Source organism: Lissotriton vulgaris, chromosome 4_1, assembly GCF_964263255.1.
Source record: "Lissotriton vulgaris chromosome 4_1, aLisVul1.2, whole genome shotgun sequence".
Classification (NCBI taxonomy): Eukaryota; Metazoa; Chordata; class Amphibia; order Caudata; family Salamandridae; genus Lissotriton; species Lissotriton vulgaris.
In genome coordinates, this window is record NC_141691.1 from 637,148,254 (window position 1) to 637,173,803 (window position 25,550).

Here is a 25,550-nt window from a genome sequence, read left to right on the forward strand (position 1 = left end):
CCGACCATGAAATCGGAAAGACTGAAACGCCAGCTAACTCTTTATTATTAGAGTAGATACCATCCAGAGTAGATACCATCCAGAGTGTGAACTTTAACGTTTGTAGGGGTGTCAACATTTGTTTGAGACCTCCTAAACTCAGTTTGTTCCAGCCTGGACGTGTCGGGGGCATCAGCAATTTTCAGATGGAAATTAAAATCTCCCAACACTGTAAAGGCTGGAAACAGGTGCGTCCTTACCCGCCTTTTAGGATGCAATTAGTAGACTTTACATTCGGGCCCTTACATCTTGTGGCTCCGGTGCCACTACACTGGCTGCACAATTGATACCGGCGACCTCTATTTATACCGCTTTTTAAGCATGAAGGCCGACTCCCTGGGCACCATGGCCATTCAGGACGGTTTCGACTGCAGCCTGCCTTAGACCTGAGCATGGAGAAGTGACTGTTTTGAGAAGTACCTGCGTTACTCACCGATTTAATCCTCCTGGCAGCAGTCTGTGATGAGAGAGCAGGTGAGGGAGGGGCTTAACTTAATGGGATGGCCTCAATCTTCAATGGTATGTGCTTTTAGTGGTTCTGTGGACTCGATTACATGTCAAGCAGCACTGTAGGATCGAGAGCCACAGACTCAGCAGGGTGATCCCCAGGCGGGCAACACACTGTCGTGCAGCAAAGAAGTTAATAAAGCAGACCTGCTACTCCGGCCTGGTTAACTGGTTCCTTCCGCCACATGGACCCAGGATCAGTTTGTCTGCTCAACACAACAGCAAACTCAGAATCTCACTGTCTGACAATCAAACCACCAGGACAGCAGGAGTGAAATGGGAGGTATGCCCCATAATTAAACTCCACAACATACTACTACTCCACACAAAATGCCATTTCACTACAGATAATACCAGTACACTCAATGCCACATATTTACTATTAACATTTTTCCATTACATACTGTACCACATAATTCCACTACACAAATTAACTCCACAATTTCACCACACACAATTTCACCAATAACCACTCCAAATCACATACTTCTACACCACACCACACCACACCACATAAATCCACTCAAATCCAAAACCATGGGTAAAGCACATTCTCATTTACAGCGCCAATACCTTTAACTCTCACAAATGCAAGACCAATTTGATTACAAATGCTTGTTTAATTTACTCACTATGACCTGGACCGAGTGTCTCCCATTTGCACGCATGTAGCATCTGCTCAGCTCCGCTGAAGACTCTATGTTCAGCTGGAGGTGCTGTCCGCATTTGGGAAGCGGGAGGCACGTGCCAAATATGCAATTCTAAAATTGATGCAATCTGTGAGCAGGGCTTTAAGTGGTCGGTTAAAATGCCATACCCAGTCCATGATAATTCCACCACCTACCACAGATTGTCTCATGTTTGCAAGGGCAACACTGGGCCTCATATGTAGGCCGATACTGCTGGGCACACCAATCTACCCTCATCCTCCTCTCCACCACCAATGGGAAGCCCGGGGATTTCCATTTGCGAGTGATAACTTGTATGGCCACCATTGTTGCCACCTTGATAAATGTGTTGCATGCTCTTTCCATCCGTGTCTCCCAACATACCAACCCTGGAGGTAAGGTAGATCTGGTGGCCAAAAATCGCAGAAATATCCCCCTTGATTTCCTCCATAAAAGGGGACCAATTTCTGGCACTCCTAACCATGTGGAAGAAGTCAGCCTCTGCTAAGAAACAACAGGCACACTGGGCCTGGGAAAACCGTTGTCTTGGTGGAGCCGCTGGGAAGTCATGTAAATAAGGTGTAACTAGTTAGGCTGGACCATTCGGAAACACATAGAGATAGCCACTTCCCTGGGGACCAGTCTAGCATCACACCACTCATCATGCTAGAGCTCGCCCACCCAAGACTCCCACTTCCTGCACAGCCCAGGGACGTGGTCTGGAGTATTTATAATAAGAGACTGGTAAGTCCGGGAAATGCCCCATTTGCTCAGCCTCCCCATCAAGAGTTTGGTCTCAAGGAGGCTGAATTCCAGAACCTGTGTACCAGGTGGAATATTGTCCAACAAGGTGTTGGGTGAGAGAGCTGTTATTCCTCCTGCATGTCCTGAAACATCTATACGCCACCACCAACCAGAAATCCCCAAGATGAGTGATGCCTATTCTGTCCCACTTTGCAAATCCCACAGCCCACCGGTGTGATGGATCAATATCCCCTGTCACAGTGGGGTCAGCCCGGTGAGCCTGCGATCCCATTCTACATACTGGAGTGCTTTCCTCCAGCACAATAGTGCCACTCGTGTACAGTCAGGGCAGACTCAGGGGATCGGGGTCTCATAAAGCATGTCCAGCAGCCCATCCAGGCCCAACAAGGCCAGTACCACCCGATAAGTCTGATTGTTCGCCCTGTTGAACCAAACATTAATTTTAACCAGTTGCTCGGCCAAGGAATAACCATAGATGTCTGCCATTCCCCCATCATATGGGAAATATCACCCATTAACAAAGGCCACACCATTAAAAAATGCCCAGTGCATACAATGGCAGACGGTCCTCTGCTGCAGATCTGTTCATCCTGGCAACCAGTGGGATCAAATTGAGGCTCCAGGCCAAATCTGGGAGGTGGGGAAATGTAGATTTCAAAATATTTAAAGAATAGGTGGCATAGCTGGGTTGTGGCTTGCCAGGAACAGCTGCTCTCGTCCCCAACAATAGGTACCAATAAGGATTTGGATTCATTGACCCAGAGGCCTCTCTGTACAAACATAATTTCCTGCGACGTGGGCCCGAGTCCTTTTTGTTTTCCAGGAACACTAAGATGTCGTCCGCAAATGATGCTATACACTCCTCTGAACCCCCCCCCCCCCACACACACACACATTCCATAACCATCCCTGCACCGGAGTGTTGCACCCTAAGGAGGCATGCTGAGGGCTCAATCACCATGACAAATAAGAGGGTAGAGGGGGCAACCCTGTCGGTGTCTCTTCGAATTGGGAAGGGCAGTGAGAGAGTCCCACTAACCCATTCCTGGGTGGTTGGGCCAACATAAAGGAGACCAAAGAGTCGACAAAATTGAAGACCCACCCGGACCTCTGCAGCATTGCCTCTAAGAAGGAACAATCAATCGCGTCGAAGGACTCCTCAATCTATTCGGAGCAGTGCTGTAGGACTTGAGGCGTTAAGCCTGAGAGAGAGCCTCCTGGGCCCTCCGTATACAGTGTTGAGTGCCACACTGATCTAGCTGTACCAAGTAGGGTAGGGTAGAGTATCGCTTAGCTGATTAGCCAAGACTTTTGCGAACACATATTTGTTGGCATTGATGCAAGAGATGGGCCTGTATGAGGAAGACCTAGTGAATGGCTGACCCGATTTAGGGATCACTGAATGAATGAATGAAGAGGTATTTGTTGAGTGCATGGCTATTCAAGAGTGTCTCGGTGCTATACGGCATGTAAGGAAGAGAATAGAAAAAGGCTAAAAACTAATAAACCAAAGAGAGGTATTGAGATTTTTGTCCTAAAAGCCACTCCTCTTCCATTTAGTGAAGGTCCAACCGGGGCTTTTTCCAACCCACAGGTCCTAGGAGGGTGAAATATCACTACAATAGTTGCTGCATCCAACTCCAGGGAAAACTATCCCATTCCACTGCTTTGGTGTATAGTGCTAGGAGATGTGACAGCAGGAGAGGCCAAAAAAGCTTGAGAAACTCAATCAGAAATCCATCGGACCTGGTGTTTTCACCAGAGTCATAGCAGAGAGTGCCTCTCTGATCTCCTCAATCACAATCAATTGATCAAGAACCCTGGCCAGGGACAGGGAGGATGGAGGGCACTGGAATATCCTCTAGTACAGGGTGCGCAACTTCCAGAGGAAGGCGGGGTGTCTCTGCATAATGCACACCATTGTAGTCCACAAAGATCTGTGCTACATCTGGAGCCTGTTCACTGAGGCATCCCTTTTGTCACGAATTGAGGGCACCAGTCTAGAGGCAGTGGCCCTGGTAGGCAGACAGTACAGGAGCTTCCTGGATTTAACCCCTTGCTCATATACACACTGCATTCATGCCTTTCAGCACTGTCTGGCCTCTTCCAGTGCTACCTGTCGTAAGCTAAACCTTGGAAGCGTCAACTGTTAGTTTAGGTCAGCCAAAGGTAGTCGATGCCCTCACCTCTCTAGGGAGAGGATCTGGACCTCCAGAGCAGTCGTCTGCAACTGTTTGTGCACGTTCTTTCCCTGGACATACCCCTTGATGAGCACCCTAAGGGCAGGTTTTCTGGCTACCCAGAGTGTGCCAGCAGAGGTTACTGTACCCTGGTTAACCTCAAAATAAGAGTGGTGAAATGATGTCACATCGAGGATAAGTTGATTTGAAGATTGGATATTTATTCACAGATAAGAGACAAAGTTATTACAACAAGCCTGGGTCTAAACTGTCTTCCCTGGAATCTGGAACCCAGCAGTGTTCCCGATTCCAGGCATGACACGGCAATACCACACATTCCCCTTCGTAAAGAGAAATAAGGAAACAATTTAAACTGAACATGGAAAAACAGAAATTGATATACAAAGAACATTTTGTTTACAGAATAAGAAAACAAAAACATCAATAATGAGAAAACACATTGAATAAGAAACAAATCGGATTATCTATAAAGATGATAATCTTTAAACCACACAGGGGTGAGACATTTCCTCTGTGTTTGTTGAACAGTATTAGAGACAGGACTACAGGCGAACTTGTTTTCAGGAACATTGAGAAGTGACGTTGAACCAGAGAACTTCCTCCAATTGCTAGCACTGTTGGAGGACTTCGAGTTGGATGGAATACTAGACTCTGGAACAGCATCTTTAGGCCACAACCACTTGGGGATTTTTACCACCTTGGACATATTCCACACATTACCATCTGAAAGTTCAAGAACCTGTCGACCAACACGCTTGACCATCAAAGGATCTGAATATCGTGACTCTCCTGATCTGACTAGACTGCTCTTCTTGACACGCACCCAATCATTGACACTAAACGGTGAAGAATTATTACTACTTGAGGAACAATCACGATCTATAGCCTTTTTCGAATCAAGCAACCTCATCCAAGGTTGGCTCAAGTTGGAGACACACCTCCTCATCTTTTCAAAAGGAGAAAGATCACCCATGCTTCTAGGTGTATTTCTATAACACCACAGAATCTCACTTATGGTTTGCTTACAATCACTACCACTGCGTAAAGCTAATTGGAGACCCTCTTTAAACACCCTGATCCATCTCTCTACAACGCCAATACTATTGGGATAATAGACTGAAACACGTTTGTGTCTAATACCATGACACGCCAAAAACTCCTTCATCTCTTGAGAGACAAATTTTACACCATTGTCCGTTGTAATGGATTCAGGAAAACTTTCTCTTTCAAATACTTCATTTAAAAGCTTGATCACTGCCCCTTACGTAATACTAGAAACCATCTTTACTTCAGGCCATTGAGACAATTGGTCAACCAAGATAACAGCATACATCATACTCTTGTTGAATGACATAGGACCTGCAATGTCTAAAGATACACTTTCCCAAACCCGTGAAGGTCTGGAAACAGGGAGACGTTCATATACAACATGCTTCTGAGACTTGTCACTTAAACAACAATCCATACAGTCCCTGACATACCTTTCTATACACTTATCCATCCCTGGCCACCAAAACTCGCTTCTGATTCTCCTTTTCATGGATGTCATTCCAGGGTGACCCTCATGAGCCATCTCTAAAATCTTGGACTGCAGCTCAACAGGCACTACCAATTGGAGACCTCTGAACAAAATCCCCTCAACAACAGATAACTCTTGGGCAACATGAAAGAAAGGTTGAATACCATCAGTCAACAAGTCCTTGCGTGGCCACTGAGTTTTCACAAAACTACATATCTCATTGAGAATAGGGTCACCTATACATGCCAATTTCCATGTATCCTCACGGATACAACCTTTAGAAATTTCACAAATTGACACTACGTTATCGTCATCATTGTCCACCTCAACTACATTGTCATCAGGCACAGGTAATCTAGATAAGCAGTCAGCTAACACATTCCTAACACCAGGAATATATTCAACTTTAAAATGAAAGTCCTGAAGCTTGTATTGCCATCTGGCAATTCTTGAAGTTGCTTTCCCACAACCTTTGGTAGTAAATAAATCCACTAGAGGATGATGGTCAGACCAGAGTTTAAAAACAGTACCGTACACATACTTGCGGAAATATTCTATACCCCACCAGCAAGCAAGAGCTTCTTTTTCTAATGTAGAGTATTTGCACTCTGCATTCCCTCAAAGGTCTTGAAGCAAACCCAATTGTTACCATTTGCCCCTTTTGACGTTGCATTAAAACTGCACCAATTCCCACATTGCTAGCATCCGTAATGATGACTGAACCATGAGCAGTATTAAACGTTGCTAACGCAGGTGCAGAAGCTATGTTTTGTTTCAACTAAATGAATTCTTTTTTACAATTTTCATCCCAAAGGAAATGAACATTTTTCTTCATCAAATTTCTCATATTTACAGTTTTATCAGAAAACAGGGGAATACATTTTGAGTAGTATTCGGCAAGCCCCAAGAAAGACCTGAGCTGATCTTTATTTACAGGGTCTGGAGCCGACTCAATGGCCTTGATCAAATGTAATTTTGGGGAAATGCCATCTTTATTAATAGTATGTCCCAAGTAATCAACTGAAGATACCCCAAATTTACACTTTTCTTTTGTAAGAGTGAGACCACTATCTTGTAACACACATAATACCTCATACAGTATTTCAGAATGCTCAGATGAATTAGAAGCAAAGATCAAAATGTCGTCCTGAAAGTATAAGACGTTTTTAAAATTCCTTTTATCGGTGTAGTCTTCACCACCAATAGCTTCAATGTATGCACAAAAACCTTCTTTCCACCTTTTCCATTCTAAAATTGGTTCACCGGGACTTGGTAGAAAAGGTGGAGGAGCAGAGAAACCTTCCATTGTGTAAGTATAATTTCAAGTTAACCGCCGATGAATTATTGTTGAGACAAATTTTTAAAACAATTTTTTTTTTTTTTTTTTTTTACTTTACTTCATGTTTTCATTTGTTGTTGTCTTGTAAAACTGTTTAGTTTTTCTTTTTGAATATTTCTCGGTCTTTTATAGAGTCCTCAGGGTATATTTCGTAAAGATAGATAGTTATATATATATGTTCTTGTGATATCACGCATCCGCTGTGATATTCAATTGAAATTAGCCCAAAAGATGGCCGCCGTGCGTCAAAATGTGTGTTGACACGCTGTGACGTCACGCGCATGAGCACCAGCTCTTACGCTGACAAGCTCTCGCGCTAGAGACGCGCTGATACACTCTCGCGCTGTCTCCTGAAGCGCCGAAATCGGCTGAAATTCAATATCTTACTCACGGACGGGCTCTCAACATCGGGAGTTTCACTAACACACCTCCGCTCCTGTCCGTGGTTCAGCACCGTCTTCCTGTACTGAAACAGAAGACAACTCGTGATCCTCCATATGCAGCGCGCTCTCCAATGTTGCAGGTAGGGACTCCAGGCTCAGATGTTTAAGTTCATTACCCAAACGTCGCCAGTGAAATGATGTCACATCGAGGATAAGTTGATTTGAAGATTGGATATTTATTCACAGATAAGAGACAAGGTTATTACAACGAGCCTGGGTCTAAACTGTCTTCCCTGGAATCTGGAACCCAGCAGTGTTCCCGATTCCAGGCATGACATGGCAATACCACAAGTGGCTCTCTGTTTTAACAAAGCATGACCAATCTTGGTCAGTGAGATACCAGGCCTTAACCCCTTCGATGCTGATGACGAGCTCAGCTCGTCATCACCCACGGGGGTCGTGTGCTGATGACGAGCTGAGCTCGTCATGGTGCCACTAAAATGGCATTTTCCAGCACACAGCGGGAAAACGCCTAGCATCCAAGTGGTTAATGTGCCACATATGTCACAGGGTTGCTAAGAAGGAGGTGGGCATGGCCTGATTTACCCTAGGGAAGTATCTCAATCTCAGTGAGTTGGAGGACATCCGCTTCTGGGAGCCAAATCTGGTCAATTGTGACTGGGTCTTGTCTGCTGCCACCATGTTAGTGTATGCACATTCATGCAGGTCCCTTGTTCTCCTTGCATCACAAAACCCCATCGAGTCCACCCAGGTGGAAAGCAGCCAGGAGCGTGCATGATGCCCCATTCAGAGAGGGTCAACAGTGTCACGTATTGTTTTGGGAATGGCATTGAAATCACTGCCTATCAGGAGGCAGGGTCAGCAGATGAAATCAAAGTGTCTGCAATGTGGGCTGGATTTGCTGCTTAGAAATATAGACCGCCAGGAAATTGCAGTGCCTGTCCTTCAGTTTACCCTCAATTCCCACATATCGCCCCTGGTGATCTTCTGCATGGAAGGCAAACGCCACCAATAAAAACCCCTTGTGCAATAAGATGGCCACGCCCCTGGAACCCTGGGAAAACCTGGCATCGAACACTCCCTCCTAACTAAAGCAACCCTTAAAGGAACAGTGCGTGGCCAACAGGTGTGTTTCTTGAAGCATGATAACTGCTAGCTGATATTGGTTCATGTACCTGAGAACGACCTATCACTTAGTGTGATCTAGGAGGACATTCATCTTCCAAGATGGGGCTTTAACTGGTATCAACAGGGGGCAAAAACCAGCGGGGTATCAGTGCACACTGGGTAACACTGGGGTCTAGTGGGATTCAATCACTAGAGGGACGCGCAAGGCGGTGTACCAGAGTGTGAACATTCGGTGTGTGAGGAACATGCTAGTGCCATTACAAAGGATTCTAGTGCCTGACCGCAAATAACAACATATCATACCAGTTTGCCAACAACTAGGTACCCATAACAAAACCTGAAACATTACAGTGAAAAACTGGTATGGAGAGGAAGGCTAGATTATCTGTGTTTCACTTCCTTTCCCAGTTCCCAGACCAGTATCACCCAGTTTTATGTTTGAATCTTCCTCGTCCCAGGATTGGGAACAGTCTGGAGTACCTGAGAGCAGGGAGTTTGGGACAACGGGGCCAGTCTCTGCAGCTCTGCGGTTGGGTATCATCGAGTCTGGTCTCCCCACGGGCAGGCACACGTCTTTCTGGAGCAAGTTCTCTTCCTTCTGGGGGGTTTACAAGAGGGAATGGGGGCACCTCCTTCACTTGGGAGATAACCCCCTTAGGACCGCCAGGCTGTTGAAGGGCACACTACTGTCGCCCATCCCAAGCCTGTTCTGAGGTATCAAAGAAATAAGTAGAAGAGTTAAATATCACTTTCAGACCTGCTGGCAAAAGAAGCATATACTGCAGGTTGAGAGCCCGAAATGTCTGCTTCATGTCTTCAAAAGAACCTCTTTGCTGCTGAATCGCTAGAGTGAAGTGAAGACCGTAATCCTCACATTCTGAAAGCTTAGGTCTTGGTGCATCCTGGCCTTGTGGAGGATAATGTCCCGGTCTTGATGGTTGAGGATACGTGCTACTAATGATCGTGGCTGACAGGCAGAGACCAGCATGCCCTCACCGCCACAAACCACTGGGACTTTCTGTTGGTCGGGATCCATGACTTCAGCCTGTCCATGCCAGATGTCTCCACGCCTTTCGGGAAGCCAACAAAACTGAGATTATTCCTCCATGACCGGTTCTCTGCACCCTAGGCCCGCTGTTTGAGTGCTGCCATGTTGGAAAGTAGTTTTCAGAACTGGGGCTTGAGAGTGGCCACATCATCCTCCACTGAGGATACTTTAGTCTCAGCCTCTGTCCCACGGCTAGCAACATTCTGGAGGCCCTGATATAGCAGGTACACATTTACCTGGACCTCACCCATTTTAGTTTTAACTTCCTCTCTTGAGACTTGGATTGTCTTAAGGATAACATTGAGGTCTGCTTGCATGGGAGGTGAACTCATAGGATGGGGGCATCCAGTAGCCCCTTAGGCACCGGAGGCTGGCTTGGTGTACTGGTCGATCTTCTGTGCCTTACCTGTGGGATATGCTTGTCCCACCCAGTCGTCAACTGAATGTCTGTGGGTGTATCAGGGGAGAGTGCACGTCTCTCCCTGTGACCCGCTTACTCCAGTGGTACAGAATGATCTGCCAGGTCAGCCAAGAATCTGCTGGAGTGACAGATCACCACGGGGTGCTAGTTTAGAACCAAAACATTCCTTCAAAATCACTATTGAATAGTACTAAATAATCATGAATGTACCACACCTACAACAATTTATCCAAAATATATTAATGTATTACTTATTTTATTCAGATTTTTCTGTTTACATTTTGTAAGCACTTTGCACAAAAAAATAGATACGAGCTGTCTTACGGAAAAACACAAGAAAAAATGCGCAGACAATTCAATGGGTGATTGTGGTGACAAAAAGTGAAATGAGTTACCTTCCAAATTCAAAAACAAACAATACAATAACATAAATTCTCTGTCCTTTTCCGGTCTTTCACTCTAGCTTACCCTATTTCCATAAATTATTAGCTATAGTGAGCCTGTGTATGAGATAGTTTCACGTCGACGTTTTGACCCTGTGTTTGTGTGAGGCTGAGCGATATGTTTGTACAGGGCCCAAGTGTCACCAAGGCAGACAACAAGCCACCTGAGTACAACATTAAAGGGGAAGGAGGGCGGGGTCTCAACAGCAAAGCACAGCCTCACATGGGGGTCTGAGTCAGTCGCCTGCAGGCACATCCTCTTTAGCTGCTCAATCCACAACCCCAGCCACTGTGCCGTAGTTAGCGAGCGGGGATATATACCTGATCTTTGAGCACAGCCCGCTTGGCAACCCAAACAGAGTCTACAGTGAGCAACGTGAGTATCTCGTGTCCAACACCCCACCAAGTGAGTTTCAGAGGGCCCCCCAAGTTGTTGACACCGGTCAAATGGTTATCAGGTCCCCAGGCACAGACCAGGGAAACAATAGTGATAGCAGAGGTCTCCGTATGGGTTCATGTGGTGCTCCCCTTAGAGGCAGTGGACTGGCCAGTAGAAGGGAGCCCAAGTGGTGCCAATTCAGGGCCAACCACCCCTACCTCTTAGGTGCATTCTTCTCCAAATCCTTGGCCCTCTGTACCTCCTCCATGTCCAGCTCAGATGGTCAGTTTGCACCACAGCGTCTTCTCGCCCCATGGCGGATTGGGCCCCCAGAACCACGCTCACCACTTCCAAGTGAGCCGGTGGCTAACCATGCAGCTGTGTTAGATGGCCGCATTGCTCCACAACAGCTCTGTCTCTGAAGCAGAGCCTACTAGGGGCAACTGTTGAAAGTTGCAACAGGCCGGCTGAGCTCCGCGGTCCCGCTGTGTCCCTCCAGGCCCCCGACTCAGTTGTGTGCCTTCATTATTCCTATGCCTCGTGGCGGTCTCGCCAACTCTAGCCTAAAGTGCAGCTCAGCAGCGGCTTGACTCAGGTCTCAGAGTCCCCTCCAGCTAAGAGATGGTAGAGGAAGCAAAAGCCTTGCTGTCGCGCAAGGGATGGAGAAGGATTCTCGTGGGGGCCACAGGAGCAGCCCTTGCATGCATCCACCATCATGGTTGCCAAAGCGACTCACGAGAGCTCTAAGCTGAGGACAGTGCAAGGTTCTCACAGTGCCTGTCAGTGGGTCAAAAAGGTGTTCAGAATCTATGGTTATCCAATCATTGACTTCTATGCAGAGCACACAGGGCAATTATCACATATTCTATTTGCAATTGTGATTCTGTGCAAATGTGTGCATGAGGTACACAATTGCCAATATATTGACAAGGTGAAAGCAAAAGAAAATGCAGTGCTTGCAGGTGTAGGGGAATCGTTGAATAGTAGCTTCCATATTTAAGCCATGCCCTTAATTACCTAGTCCATGCCACTTTTAGAGACTCCTCACTTTTTTCATCCCACCTAGAGCCCCGGCAGTGAGGATGAGGATTCCTAACAAAGCAGGAGAGATTTAAGTTGCAGTGCACGCAACTTTATTTCCAATCAAACTTAAAGGTGTAATTTGGTGGTTTGAAGAAATCCTGCTCCAGGCTATATACCACCTGTGATGTTACGATCAGTAGTATGCTTGGCTATATGACACAAAATGTCATAATTGAAATGGAAGAAACTGAAAATAGTTTTCAAAGTACTCTGTCAAAAATAATTGTACTGTTAGCCTTCATTATTTTTAAATCTGTATTGCTATTCAGTTTTCTTTCTTTTTCCAGGAATTCAAAATTTGACCTTTGAAAACTTTACAATAATTGAACTGCGTATACAGTGGACCTCAGAAAATGTAGTCGGCTACACAACAAATGTTCAGCGGAATGGTTGTTTTACATTTTCCCTTAATGGGATGTACTCGACGCCTGGAAGTTACGTAATATGTAAGTTGCTATTCTGCATCATTTCTATACGTCAACACTTGTCTTCCTATATGTTGAGGGTTGTTTCGCAATGTAAATAAATATCCCACTTTACAAAGTGTGTAGAATTTGTTTTAACTAGGCCGCGTCATACGTCGGCAGTGAAATCCTCTATACCAAACTGACTTGGTATGAAGTAATTAACTAAAACACTGCCGTTAGAGTGCAAGGTGAAGTCATATTGGAGTTTGTTCAGTGTAAAGTAAAGGTATTTGTAAGAGTTTCATGATATTCTAGCCCCCCCTCTATAACCGGGACGATCTTACTATTATTGGCTTAGGCTTATTGCATGCCTGGAGGTAGTTGGCACTCTAAGTGCAGGCTAATGTGCCTCTATTACAGGCCGTTTGGTGATTAGGCAATAGCTTTCTGTGCCTCTTTTAGATAAGGTTCTAGGCCATAGACAGCTGTTAGGTGTTGGTTGTCAAAGACATATTGTGGAAAATACCTATTCTTGCATTGCGCTAGGCCATTGCTTACCATGGTTGACCTTCTTGTCACTTTCATTCACTTGCTTCTTATTTGATGGCTTTCCTTCCTCTTTCTGAGTTTGTTCATCCCCAGGAGCATAGTTTTTTACCAACCTTTTGATTGGATGACTTCAAACTTTCCACTACTCATATTTAAGGAGGTACTTTCTATGTCTGTGAGCCAAAACCTAGAAGTTTTTCTAAAATTGTGTGTATATGTACTGAACTTACCCAGGCCCACCTCTGAGACTTGGGAAGAAGATTCAGCGGTGTTGGAGCTATCTCGCTCCACATTGGGCGAGCTGGATTTCCAGACTTACCCCCGCCATTGGAGTCCCATTGCTTCAGGTGTTGATCCGGTCCAGGGGACTCAAGGGGACAACTTAATTTTGTCGAATTGTGGGACACTGTTGTGAGTGACAGCGAGAGGTCCAGGAGTCCGCACTAGCATTTGTTTGTCCCCGCATCGCTTACCATGCCACAGCCCGGCATTCTGGGTCCTGTAGTCTATAAAGCAGGCCACCAGTCAACAGGTGAGCCACATAATCAGCAGCGGGGGCGGAGTCAGATGTTTACCTATCGGTGTGCGACAGGACACTCTACAACTACTGCTTTCGCCCACAACCCCCATATCACTCTAGGTGCTGAAGAAGGCAACACAAATGCCGAAATGCATCCGCCATCATAGAGTATTGCGAAAATAAAGAAGTTTCCTGAATTCCCCTATGTGGCCTCTGCTCTCTTCTTGCTGTTGGGAGGTTGCTCTACATGTATATATATATATCAATCAATCTTATCATTTGTAAAGCGCACTACTCACCCGTGAGGGTCTCAAGGCGCTGGGGTGGGGAATGCTGCTACTGCTCGAAAAGCCAGGTCTTGAGGAGTTTTCTGAAGGCCAGCAGGTCTTGGGTCTGCCGTAGGTGGATGGGGAGGGTGTTCCAGGTCTTTGCGGCGAGGTGGGAGAACGATCTGCCACCTGAGGTCGCTCTTCGGAAGCGGGGGACTGTAGCGAAGTCGGCGGAGCGGAGCTGGCGGGTGGGTAGAAGCTGAGTCGTCTGTTGAGGTACGTTGGTCCGGTGTTGTGGAGTGCCTTGTGTGCGTGGGTGAGGAGCTTGAAGGTTTTCCTCTTGTTGACCGGGAGCCAGTGCAGGTCTCTCGTGGGGTGTGATTTGGCTGCGGCGAGGGATGTAGAGGATCAGGCGTGCAGAGGCGTTCTGGATGCATTGGAGCCGCCTCATGAGTTTGGCCTAGGCTCCAGCGTAGAGGGCGTTTCCATAGTCCAACCTACTGCTGGCAAGGGCCTGGGTGACTGTTTTTCTCGTTTCAGTGGGGATCCACTTGTCGATCCTACGGAGAATGTGGAGGGTGTTGAAGCAGGAGGATGAGACAGCGTTGACCTTTTTAGTCATGGAGAGGGTGGAGTCAAGGATGACCCCTAGGTTGCGTGAGTGGTCGGTGGGTGTTGGAGCGGTTCCCAATGCAGTCGGCCACCAGGAGTCATCCTAGGCTGAAGGGTTTGATCCGAGGATGAGGACCTCCGTCTTGACAGAGTTCAGCTTCAGTCAGCTATTCCTCATCCATTCAGCAGCGGCCTTCATACCTTCGTGAAGGTTGGTTTTGGCGGTGTGGGGGTCCTTGGTGGGGGAGAGTATCAGCTGGGTGTCGTCGGCGTAGGAGAGGATATTGAGGTCATGCCGATGGGGGACGTTGGTGAGCGGTGCCATGTAGATGTTAAACAGAGTTGGGCTGAGGGATTAGCCCTGGGGTACGCTGCAGATGATCTTGGTGGCTTTGGAGGGGAAGGGGGGAAGGCGGACGCTCTGTGTTCTGCTGGAGAGGAAGGAGGTGGTCCAGTCCAGGGCCTTCTCTTGGATCCCAGCGTTGTGGAGGCGTGTTCGTAGTGTGTGGTGACAGACCGTGTCAAAGGCGGCTGACAGGTCCAGGAGGATGAGGGCTGCCGTTTCTCCGTTCTCCCGCAGGGACTTGATGTCATCGGTGGCGGCGATGAGGGCATTCTCGGTGCTGTGGTTGCTGCGGAACCCGGACTGGGAAGGGTCCAGGATGTTGTTCTCCTCGAGGTAGCGGGTACGTTGTTCGTTGACGGTCTTCTCGATGACCTTTGCCGGGAACGGGAGCAGGGAGATGGGCCGGAAGTTATTGAGGTCCTTGGGGTCTGCCTTGGGTTTCTTGAGTAAGGCGTTGATCTCGGAGTGCTTCCAGCTCTCCAGGAAGGTTGCTGTCTCGAAGGAGGTGTTGATGACTTTCCGGAGTTGGAGTGCGATGTTTGTGCTGGCTTTGTTGAAGATGTGGTGTGGGCATGGATCTGACGGAGATCCGGAGTGGATGGTGTTCATGATTTTGATGGTGTTATCGTCGTTGATGTTGGTCCAGTAGAGCAGGCGGTTGGTGCGTATGGTGGTTGTCGGGGCGGTCGTGGCGTTGAAACTGTCGTGGATGTCTGTGATCTTGCGGTGGAAGAAGGTGGCTGGCGAGTCGCACAGGTCTTGCGAGGGTGGGACATCGTTGGTGTTGGAGCTGGGGTTGGAGAGTTCCTTCGCGATGTTGAAGAGCTCTTTGCTGTTGTGTGCGTTGTTGTCTAGGCGGTCTTTGAAGAAGGCCCCTTTGGCGGATCTGATGAGGTGATGGTGTCTGCGGGTGGCATTCTTGTGGGCGGCGTGTCTGTCCGGTGTTCGTTCACGGAGCCAGATCTTCTCTAGCTTTCGGCAGGTTCGCTTGGAGGCCCGGAGGTCTTCAGTGAACCAGCTGGCTTTCTTGTTGGTATGATTGTTCAAGGGTTTCTTTATCGGGGCGAGGGTGTTGCCGCAGTTGTTGATCCACTGTTGACCTGATAATTCTCGCCTCAGTGCCTATTCCAATCATGGAGTCCAACTCTGGGCAATAGCTTGCTTAATCTCCACAACGGCCCCAACAACGCTAAGGATGCCTGGCCTCCACCTTGGGGGTGCCCAGGAGTGGAAGCCTCACAGGGAAAGCCAGGATGGGTTCCACAGCGGTATTCGTACAAGCGCCTTGAGACCCTTGCGGGTGAGTAGTGCGCTATACAAGTATCAATTTACATTTACAATTTACATTTACTGTCTGAGGTTGCGGGCAGCGGTGTCTTGGTCGGTATAGTCGGCGGGTGGGCTCTGGGCGAGGGTGGTGGTTAGCTGGTCTTCGGTGACTTTGCTCCAGCAGCGGTGAGGCATCTGTTGGGTGCGGTGGTGCGTGGTGGGTTTCTTGAAGGTGAAGTGGATGCAGCGGTGGTTGGTCCAGTGGAGTTCGGTGGTATGGTTGAAGGAGACGTGGGGGCTTGCGAAGAAGATGGGGTCAAGCGTGTGACGGCGGAGTGGGTGGGTGTTGTGACGAGTTGTCTGAGTCCGAGGTTGGCTAGGTTATCGATCAGGGTGGTGGAGTTGGTGTTGTCATTGTTCTCGAGGTGGAAGTTCAGGTCCCCGAGGAGGATGTAGTCCGTGGAGGCGGGGGGGTGTGTGCTGACTAAGTCCGCGATGGAGTCGCTGAACTTTGGTCGGGGTCTAGGTGGTCTGTAGATGAGGGTTCCTCTGAGGGTGGTGTTGGGGTCGGTGTAGATCTGGAAGTGCAGGTGCTCAGCGGTGCTGAGGGTGTCGTCGGTGTTGGTCGAGACTCTGAGAGTGTTCCTGTGGACGATGGCGATTCCTCCTCCTGCTCTGTTGGTGCGGTCTTTGCGGGTGATCTTGTAGCCTTCCGGGACGGCTATGGCTATGTCAGGTGCCGAGGCGGGGTTCAGCCAGGTCTCAGTCAGGAAGGCGACGTCTGGGGAGGTTGAGTCGAGTAGGTCCCAGAGTTCAACGGCATGTTTTCGGGCGGAGCCGGTGTTGAGAAGGAGGCATCTGAGGTGGTTGGGTTCTTTCCTGGTCGGCAGCGTGGTGGGGCGGATGCTTGTGAAGCTGCAGTTCCGGCAGGTGAAAGCTCCGTGGGTGTGCTTCGGGGCGGCCAGGAAGCAGGTGTGTGATCGTCCAGTGTTGAGTTCGTGGAGGGTTCTGTCATTGTAGCGGTGGCTGGCGTTGTGGTGTTCGTGGTGTCCAGGGGGGTCCTGGCGCTGGGAGCGGTCCAGGCACGGGCGGGCACAGACAGGCTTGCCTTAGGTGCGCCTTGGTTCTACCGAGGCACAAGATGGCTGCCAACACTTTCTGGTTTGGAGTATTGACTGTCAACACTTCTAACCAGGAAGTGTTGGCATCTATGTTGTGCTAGTGTTGACAGACAGTGGCAGCCAATCAGCATGCCTTCCCGAGAAAGCTGCATGCTCATTGGCTGTCAACACTTCTAACCAGGAAGTGTTGACATCCATCTTGTGCTTGATAGACAAAGGCAAAAGAAAGCAAAAAAACAAACCTGAAGAACACCAAAAGGGGGAAGGGTACATACACACTGACACCCTAGGCCTGCCCAGGTAGTCCCACAAGGACAAAAAAGGAACACATTTTTTTTTGAAAAACTTGGTCTGTTTTTTAAAAATTACTCCCCTGGGGGACCAAATCGCGGGGGCATAGTGTTAAAGAACTGTGGGGGTCCACAATCCCCCCCCCCACACACTTCCCCGGGGACTGCCACCCCCGGAGCAAAGCAATGCAGCCCCTTGGCGCATACTGGAGGCTCTGTATGGGCTAGTTGGCCGCCAGGGACCCCCAGTATGCAAGGGGAATTAGTTCCTACTCTGCAAACACGCCAGGGGTTGCGCTCCAGAGAGGTGTAAAACAGGGTGTGGCCTCATTACACCTCTCTGCAATGCAGCCCCCTGGCACATACTGCAGGTTCCAGGTGGGCTAGTTGGCCCCCAGGGACCCCCAGTATGCAAGGGGAATTAGTTCCCCCTCTGCAAACGCACCAGGGGTTGCGCTGCAGAGTGTTGTAAAAAGGGGGCGTGCCCTCTGAACACCTGTCTACAAAAATGTAGTAAATTAGTATAAAAAAAACAAATTAATACATTTAAAAATTGTCATTTAAAAAACCTTGCAAATTCACTGAAAAAAACATAGGTTTCAGGCCTTATATAGTTAGGAATTAGCATTTAAACAACCTTGCAAATTCACTGAAAAAACCATAGGTTTCAGCACTTATATAGTTAGGAATTAACTTTTAAAAAACCTTTGAAATTCACTCAAAAAACTATAAGTTTTAGGGGTGTTATAGTTAGCTGGACATTTCACTCATACAAAACCATTGAAATTGCTCATATATGGTTAGTTGTACTAACTATATTTCGCGCACCCGCAATCCACTGCTGATGTCACATATTACATCATTTATGACATGGTCAGTGACATCACTGATGACATCTCATACAGTCACAGTATGGGTGGGAGACTGGATATATAACTGAGCATATGGGTCAGTAAGTACGCATGTAACTTACCTTTAAACTACATACCACGATGCCCTATAGGCTACCTACAGCCTACCTTAGGGATGACTTATTTTTTTGCCATTTTTTTTTATTGGTGTTTATATTGTTGTACAGATATGATGGATCACAGACAAAGTAATCTTCACACGATAGCAGTTTGTGAAAGGACTGAGGGCACCTAGTGAACAATCGGTAACAGTAGTCTCCGTTGCAAATATATTAATGTGCGGTGTACATTCCCAAATCCTCGATTTCTGTGTAGCAGGTAACAGTTCAGTATTTCTACTCATCTGAGGCGCCTCTTCTACTCCAATATAGGTTAGTAGTCTCTGAGCTGTCTTGAACGTTTTCCTGCATCACAAGTTTTAATTGACTCTGGCCAATGTCAGGGGAGGGGGGATTGACTGTGAGAAATCAAAGTTACTTAATACCCGTACATGCGGGAACTGTGTTGTGATCTTGTTTAGAATCCCTGATGTGTTGCTGTACCTGGAATAAACCTTTGAACTCTCATCTTGTTTCCGCTTCATGTTGTCCATTACAACAAACTGCATAACGGAAACAACAAAAAATCGAACATTATAACAGAAACCGCAATCAAAAGCAAAATATATAACTAAAGTGCCACTGGAGGATTGGATCTCGAATGTTAGGTGGTATGGCACCAGGTGTGTGACTGGCAGGTGCTAACAGCGTGCTTGTGTATCTGTTGCTTCAGGTAGGTAAGTGTTCTAGGTCCATGTGTGGGTAGGTTGCTTAACATATAAAGTAATTATGCTGTGGTGGCTGTGTATATGCAAAATATGGTAAAAAGCGGGATATTCACCGGCCCCATATTCCCTTTTGTGTGGGACCTCATCCTTCCCCACACCCAGGTCATTCTCCTGGCCTTCTTCTTGGACTTCCAGTTCACTCTGTTTGGATACTGTAAAGGGCCGTGGTGGGCCCTAGGCCCTCATGCTGGCAGGCACTCATGCACTGACGCAGGACACACTGGAGGTATGGTGCAACTGGCCCAGAGCACGTGCGCTCGGCCTCTTTTATTGATGCTGTGTCACATGACCAGTGACATCAGTGGTGGGTGGGTGTTCAGTGTGAATACAGGCTTCGGGCCTAGACTGCTGACTTATGCTGGGTATTACATCCCTCCCCAAATTGGTTAAAATTAACCCAAACAGAAAAAGTCCAAAAACCTGTGGGGGAAAGAAAACACAGAAATTTAACATTGGACTTGTGCTTTCAAACGAGTCTCTTTCGCTGCTTGCAAGCCGCAGGCAGTATAGTTCTTGCATTTTGGATTAACAGTTCTTGGTGGCACGGTTCGCAGTTGTTCGGCGGGTTCATTCTTTGTCTGTACTGTCTGTCCGCTGTTCTCAGCCCTGCATTTTGCTTTGCTCTCTTGGTGACGAATAGTTAAAAAGAGATGGATGACATGGTGGTTGTTCGTCTTCCGGCTTCTTCTCTCCATGCTGGGTGCGTGATGTTTCCGGGCAGGCTTCAGTGTGTTTCTTGGCAGGTGAAAAGAGTAGGTGCGAACATCCCTCTCACTAGGATGCCCCTCTCGCCGGTTTTCTTCTGCCACAAGATGTCCGGGAGGACCTCTTTGCCAGGTTTCCACTGGACTGGTCTTTTTGGTCGCGTTGCTCTACCATAGCCTTTGGGCCGTGAGCAGGGCGCTCCACGAGCCTCACCGTCGTGTCCTAGTTCCACCTGAATGTTGAGTTGTCGACTCTCTTCATTGCTCGCGAGGCTTTCATCCTCTTGGGTCCTGCAGACGTGCTTCAGTAGGTCAGTCTCTCGTGCGGGACTTGCTGCCACCAGAGTTCCTCGAGGTCTCTGATTCTGGTTTGCCACGGGCTGGTGCGAGGTAGGTCAGGTCCTCAACTTCCAGAGGCCTGAGTAGTCTCGCCATCCAATCTTCCGCTCAAACCCCAGAGGTAGATGTCGCCAACAGTCTATCTTTTTCTCTTCTGCATTCGCCATGTGGATGGATGGCTCGTAGGTGGTTGTCTTTGGTCTGCGCTGCCGGTGTTCTTGCCAGGCTTGTCTTTCATTGCACTCGGGTGTTCCAGTGCCTGTCCCTTTCCTTCTTTCCGCAGGGGCGGCATCCTTCTTCTTTTCTTAGTGGCGGCGGCCACTGTGTTCTTTCTTCCTTCTTCTTACTCTGACAGTCGTGCCACTCTGATTACTTCTTCCTTCTTTTCTTCTTAGTGGCGGTGGCCACTCTGTTCTTTCTCCTTTCTTCTTCTCTTCCTTTCTTCGGTGGCGGCATGCCACTCCGATCTTTCTTCTTCTCTTCTCTTCTCCTTCTCCTCGCGACGTACTCTGGTCCAATCTTCTTCATCTTCTCTGGCCAGGTTTCCCATGCAGCGCGCGCACTCTACACATGTCTTCCTGGTCTTGTCCTAGTCCTAGGACACTGTCTTCTCATCACTCACTTCCAGGGTTAGCGTCACGACCTTCACATCTTCTTCCTATCGCTTTCATTAATTTGTGTGGTTGAAGTTCGTGGGTCCAGGTCCTCGGACCGCGCCTTGTCCGAACTTCTTGGACCTCATGCTGGTCCCTTCTGCCGAGGTCTGGCAGGTAAGCTTCGTGGTGCTGAGCTTCTTGGTGCTTGGTGACCATGCTGAGTGGTCCTGTTGCTGTTGTGTGGATTCTTCAATGCTACGGGTTGACTGCGCAACCATTTTCTTTTCATCTATGTTTGATTGCTTTGGTGCGCAACTGGGTGCGCTCTTCGTGTCTTCTTTGAGACTTGCTGCTTTGGGCTAGTGCTGTCCGCACTGCTGCACATTTGCGTCATGCGCTTTCGCACTTCCTGGTGCTGGGCTCTAGAACCATCGTTGGTTCGTGGGGGGGGTGTTCTTACTTTTGCCATTCCGCTGCAGCGATGGCCTGTGGCCACCAGGCATCGCTGTCTTCTCTTCTGGCGTGGTGTAGATGCTTCTTGGGTGTTTGCTTCTGGAGGGTTGCGTCACCACTCCATGGATCTTCTCCTGGTCGTGCTTCTTCTGTTAGGTGCTGGTTGCGATTCTTGTGATCTTCTTGTGGGCGCACTTGTCGCGCGTTTCCTTGGATATCTTGTGAGGAGTCGCTGCACTCCTGGCGCGTTTCTGGGATTTCTGGCGCTTTCCTGGGTTGTCTTTGCACTCTTTTGTGTTTCTGGCGCGCTGCTGCGCGTTTACCTTTTCTCTTCCTCGGCGGTGTGATGGCTTGTGGACTTCTTTGGACGTGACGGCGGGCAGGTTGCTGCCCTTCGTAGTCTTTTGCTGCAAACTCTCCTTGTGCTTTGTGGCGCGTTCCTCACTTCTTGCGAGTAACCACCTGCCAGCAGTTGGTTCTCTATCAACTGGTGGGTATCACTTGTGGGGTCTCGTTGTGCTCCTTGTATTAACTGTGCACTCTCACTCTGTTACTCTTTCATTTAAGGGGGTGCCATGCTGCTGTTTGGCCACTAGATGGTGCTGCTGCCTTCTACTATCGAGAGTCCTGTGGCCACGGCAGCTTTCTCCAGGCTGCAGTTAGTGATTCTCTTTTGGAGCGTTCATCAGACTCACGTTTACTTACGGCTGGTGAGTGCTTCTGTATTGTCTTTTGTTGTTTTGGGCCAGGCAGCAGAGTGAGATGCACATGCAGTTCTTAGGGCTATGCTGCAGCGGCCAGCCATTCATTCTGTGGTTCCTCGGCCTTCACTGCGGTCTGTTCCCTGTCCAGGCAGGGAGGGCTCTGTTCGTCAACTCCTCCGAGATACTTGTCCCTCGCAGCTGACTCACTCTCCTCTATGGGCTGCGCTGGGGCAAAGGGCGAGGATTGAGGCAGAGACTCCGGGTTTCAGTATTAGCGGGTGGACTCCGCTTTAGGCACTTGTGCTTGGGCTCTGCTTTCGGCCCCACGCATATCGGAGCTGCCGCCTTAATCACTTCCATTCGCAGGGCGAGGCAGGCGGTGCGCTGGACGGCTTATGGATCGCAGGTGCCTCGTAGACGGGTACACATTAGGTTTGTGGCGGGGCCAGCGTCTCAGCAGTCCGGCCCCGTTGGCGCTTCATTCCTCATGGCGCTGCAGGCGGGGGCGGCTGGAGCTGCTTTTGCCGGCTGCGGGCCTGGAGCTGGGTTTCTCGTTTCCACTTCACCCCTTGTCACCACAGCCTCGCGACACACGCTGCGTGGGGTGAGGGTGTTGTTACTGCTCCTCAGACTTGCGGGTGGGCTCCGCTGAGTATTATGTTGATTGCGGGTGGGCTCCGCTTATACTATTCGGCGCCTGGCAGCTCTTCACACGCTGCGGGCGCTCTCTTTAAAGTTCATTCCCCCGCCGCAGCACTTAACACACACGGGGACGCTGCAGGCAGGCCGCGGGTGGGCTCCGCGAGCCTTGCTTAATTTAAATCGATAGCTGGCGCCGCTCTCATTGCAGGGGGCGTATTAAGTGTTCGTGGCTCATAGCGGGTGGGCTCCGCTTTTAGTGCGTCACAGTCTGTGGCTCACCTTCGGCCGACGGGCCTGTTCTTCCGCGGGTGGGCACCGCAATGGCTTCTTCGTCGCCCTAGGGCACCGCCACGGCAGGGCTGGCCACAGCAGGCTGGAGAGGTGCAGGATGGGCTCTCGGTCACCTCCTCCTTCTTTTCCAGGCCCGGGGCTCGACACACGCCCCACGGGCCTCTCGGCAGTCGGCTCGATTCTTCGCAGGGGGTGCTCTCAGGCGAGCAGCATTCTCTTCCCTTTTTTCTTCTTGATGATTTTGAGAGCTGTGGCACGCATGGACACAGCTACCCTCGTCGCCATTGTAAAGGGCCGTGGTGGGCCCTAGGCCCTCATGCTGACAGGCACTCATGCACTGACGCAGGACACACTGGAGGTATGGTGCAACTGGCCCAGAGTACGTGCGCTTGGCCTCTTTTATTGATGCTGTCACATGACCAGTGACATCAGTGGTGGGTGGGTGTTCAGTGTGAATACAGGCTTCAGCACTAGACTGCTGACTTATGCTGGGCATTACAGATACTAAACCCTCGTTGGGTGTTCCCAGTTCTCCCGGACCTCTGCCACAACTCCGTTGCAGGGCACCTCCGAACTCCTCGGGCATTCTCTCTTTGAAGAGTTCTTTCCTCGGATCTAGCCCATCTAGTTATGTCTCTCACCCACGTATCAAGTACAGGTCTTGTCCTTGTCTTCAACAACATTGCTCTTCTACAACTGGCCTATATGGGGGCCAGATCCTCACATTTAATACGACTGTGCAGGGGAGAGGATGTCCTAGCGCAGTATGGAGATGATGTAGGACCACAGTCCAGTATGCCTGAAGTGTAGGGCACAACCATGTCATGACAAAAGTCTGCATCCGGCAGTCTGCACTTGAGGCATTCCCTGGGTTTTCCTCTTTATATAACCTACAATCTGTGAGGGGTGAGGTAGGTCACGGGGAGAAAATGAAATTATATATCCTTCAACTTCTTGTTGCAGGAGATTTTCTTAGGGTATGCTAGCATCCTGTTCCATTCCCTATCTGTGACCTCACAGCCTAAAAATCCATTCCAACTCGCTCTATTGGTATATGTCCCATATAATTCAGGAACCATTAGAACCACATTCCCAGGTGCCGTGCTGAGCCCATTGAAAGTAAGCGCTAAAGCACAGCATGGATGGTAGACTGTCCCCTGTTCCATAGACTTGCAACAGATCACACCAATGCCTCATATTTCAGGAATTGACCTTGGGGTAATGCATATTATTCCCACAGGTCTTCTAGTGGTGTAAGAGCATCTATTGTGAAACACTTTACCACCGCCTGTGAGCCAGGCAGTGGTGAAACAGACATCCAGGTTTCCATGGGGCAGACCCACCAGTAGTAAAGCAGGGGCATAGAGTGGGGCTCTCTGGGTCCTCACCACACAATGGCTCCAGCTATACAGTTACCTGCAATAAAGTGCTCTGCTATGGAACGGCCACGTTGGGGCATAGCAATCGGGCTGATAAGTAGTCCTTCTTGCGGGGTTAGCCCAGAAGGTTCAATACACTTTTCGGATTTCATCTAGCCATTTGGCTACCCACTGCAATTGCTCCGCTAAATAATACAGTTCAAAGTCCGGTGTCCCTAGGCCTCAACCTCTGGTGCACTCTGCAAGACCTAGAGGACACTCTATGGTGACCCCTGTTCCTTAGTGATTCTCAGAACAGGCTATCTAGTTGATGGAACCAAACAACAGGTACCTTTACCAGGAGATTTGCGACAAAGTATAATAAGCATGGGAGCATCACCATTTTGGACATTGACATTCAGGCCATAAGTGACAGTCACAAAGATCCCCAAAAGCCAACACAGGCCCTGAAGGAGCCTAGTGCTCCCACCAGGTTTCACTCATGTAGATTGTCTCGTTTATGATATAACTGAATGTCCAGGTATTTGACATTTGTGGGTGACCAAGTAAGTCCCAAGGGTAGGCCCAGTGGATGGAAAGTTCCCTAATTACAAGGGAACAGACATTTTTGGTCCTATTAACCTTTAGGCCTGAATGTTTTCCCCAAACTATTACAGCCGACGGATCACCCTCTGAGCCCCAATAAAGCCATTGGACCGGTACAGAAGGTCATCCACATAAAGAAAGATAATGTGCTTATGACCATCCACTATAAAAAGACTTCCTCCACCCTCCCTCCAAAATAACTCTGCCAAGGGATCAATGGCCAGGGCGAATAACAGGGGAGATATCAGCCCTGCCTTTTACCTCTTAAAATGTTTTATGTGATGAGGTTGTAGAGCCAGTCTTAACCTGCGCCGTCAGTCCTGAATAAAGCATGGTAACACATTTAATCCAGCCCTCCCCATTCCCATCTTGCGCATGACCTTCAACAGGAAGTCCCACTGAGACAAAGGCCGCTTTGAGGTCTACCAACACGAGCATCACTTCCAGCAAGCCTGGAACTCAGAGTGGTAGATTACATGGTACAGTCTCCTGAGTTTTCGGAAGGTGCTGTGGCTCTATATCCAATCGTTTTGGTCTCTATGGGTCAGGGTCTGCAAATAGGGGGAGTAATCTACATGCTAGTATTTTACCCAGGATCTTGAAGCCAATTTTGAGAATATACAATGGGCCGAACACAGAGGTGGGCGCGCTGTGGATTTTGGTTTTGGGGAAGGGGATGACAGTTGCCCATCTGGTAGAGTCGGGTAACTGGCCCATCTCTAAGGACTCGGCGTAGAGTGCCTCTAGTCCTGAGGCCAGAGGGCCTGTTAAGGCAAAGTAAAACTCCGCTGGG

At 48.8% G+C, this 25,550-nt stretch overlaps 1 protein-coding gene across 1 annotated transcript in view; it reads left to right on the forward strand.

Moving 5' to 3' along the window:
- PKD1L1 (polycystin 1 like 1, transient receptor potential channel interacting) overlaps positions 1-25,550 on the forward strand; it is a 1,739,639-nt gene that overhangs the window by 273,399 nt on the left and 1,440,690 nt on the right. Inside the window, exon 5 of the mRNA XM_086964902.1 lies at positions 12,232-12,390. Coding sequence (XP_086821028.1) covers positions 12,232-12,390 — 159 coding nt within the window. The remainder of the gene's footprint in view (positions 1-12,231; positions 12,391-25,550) is intronic.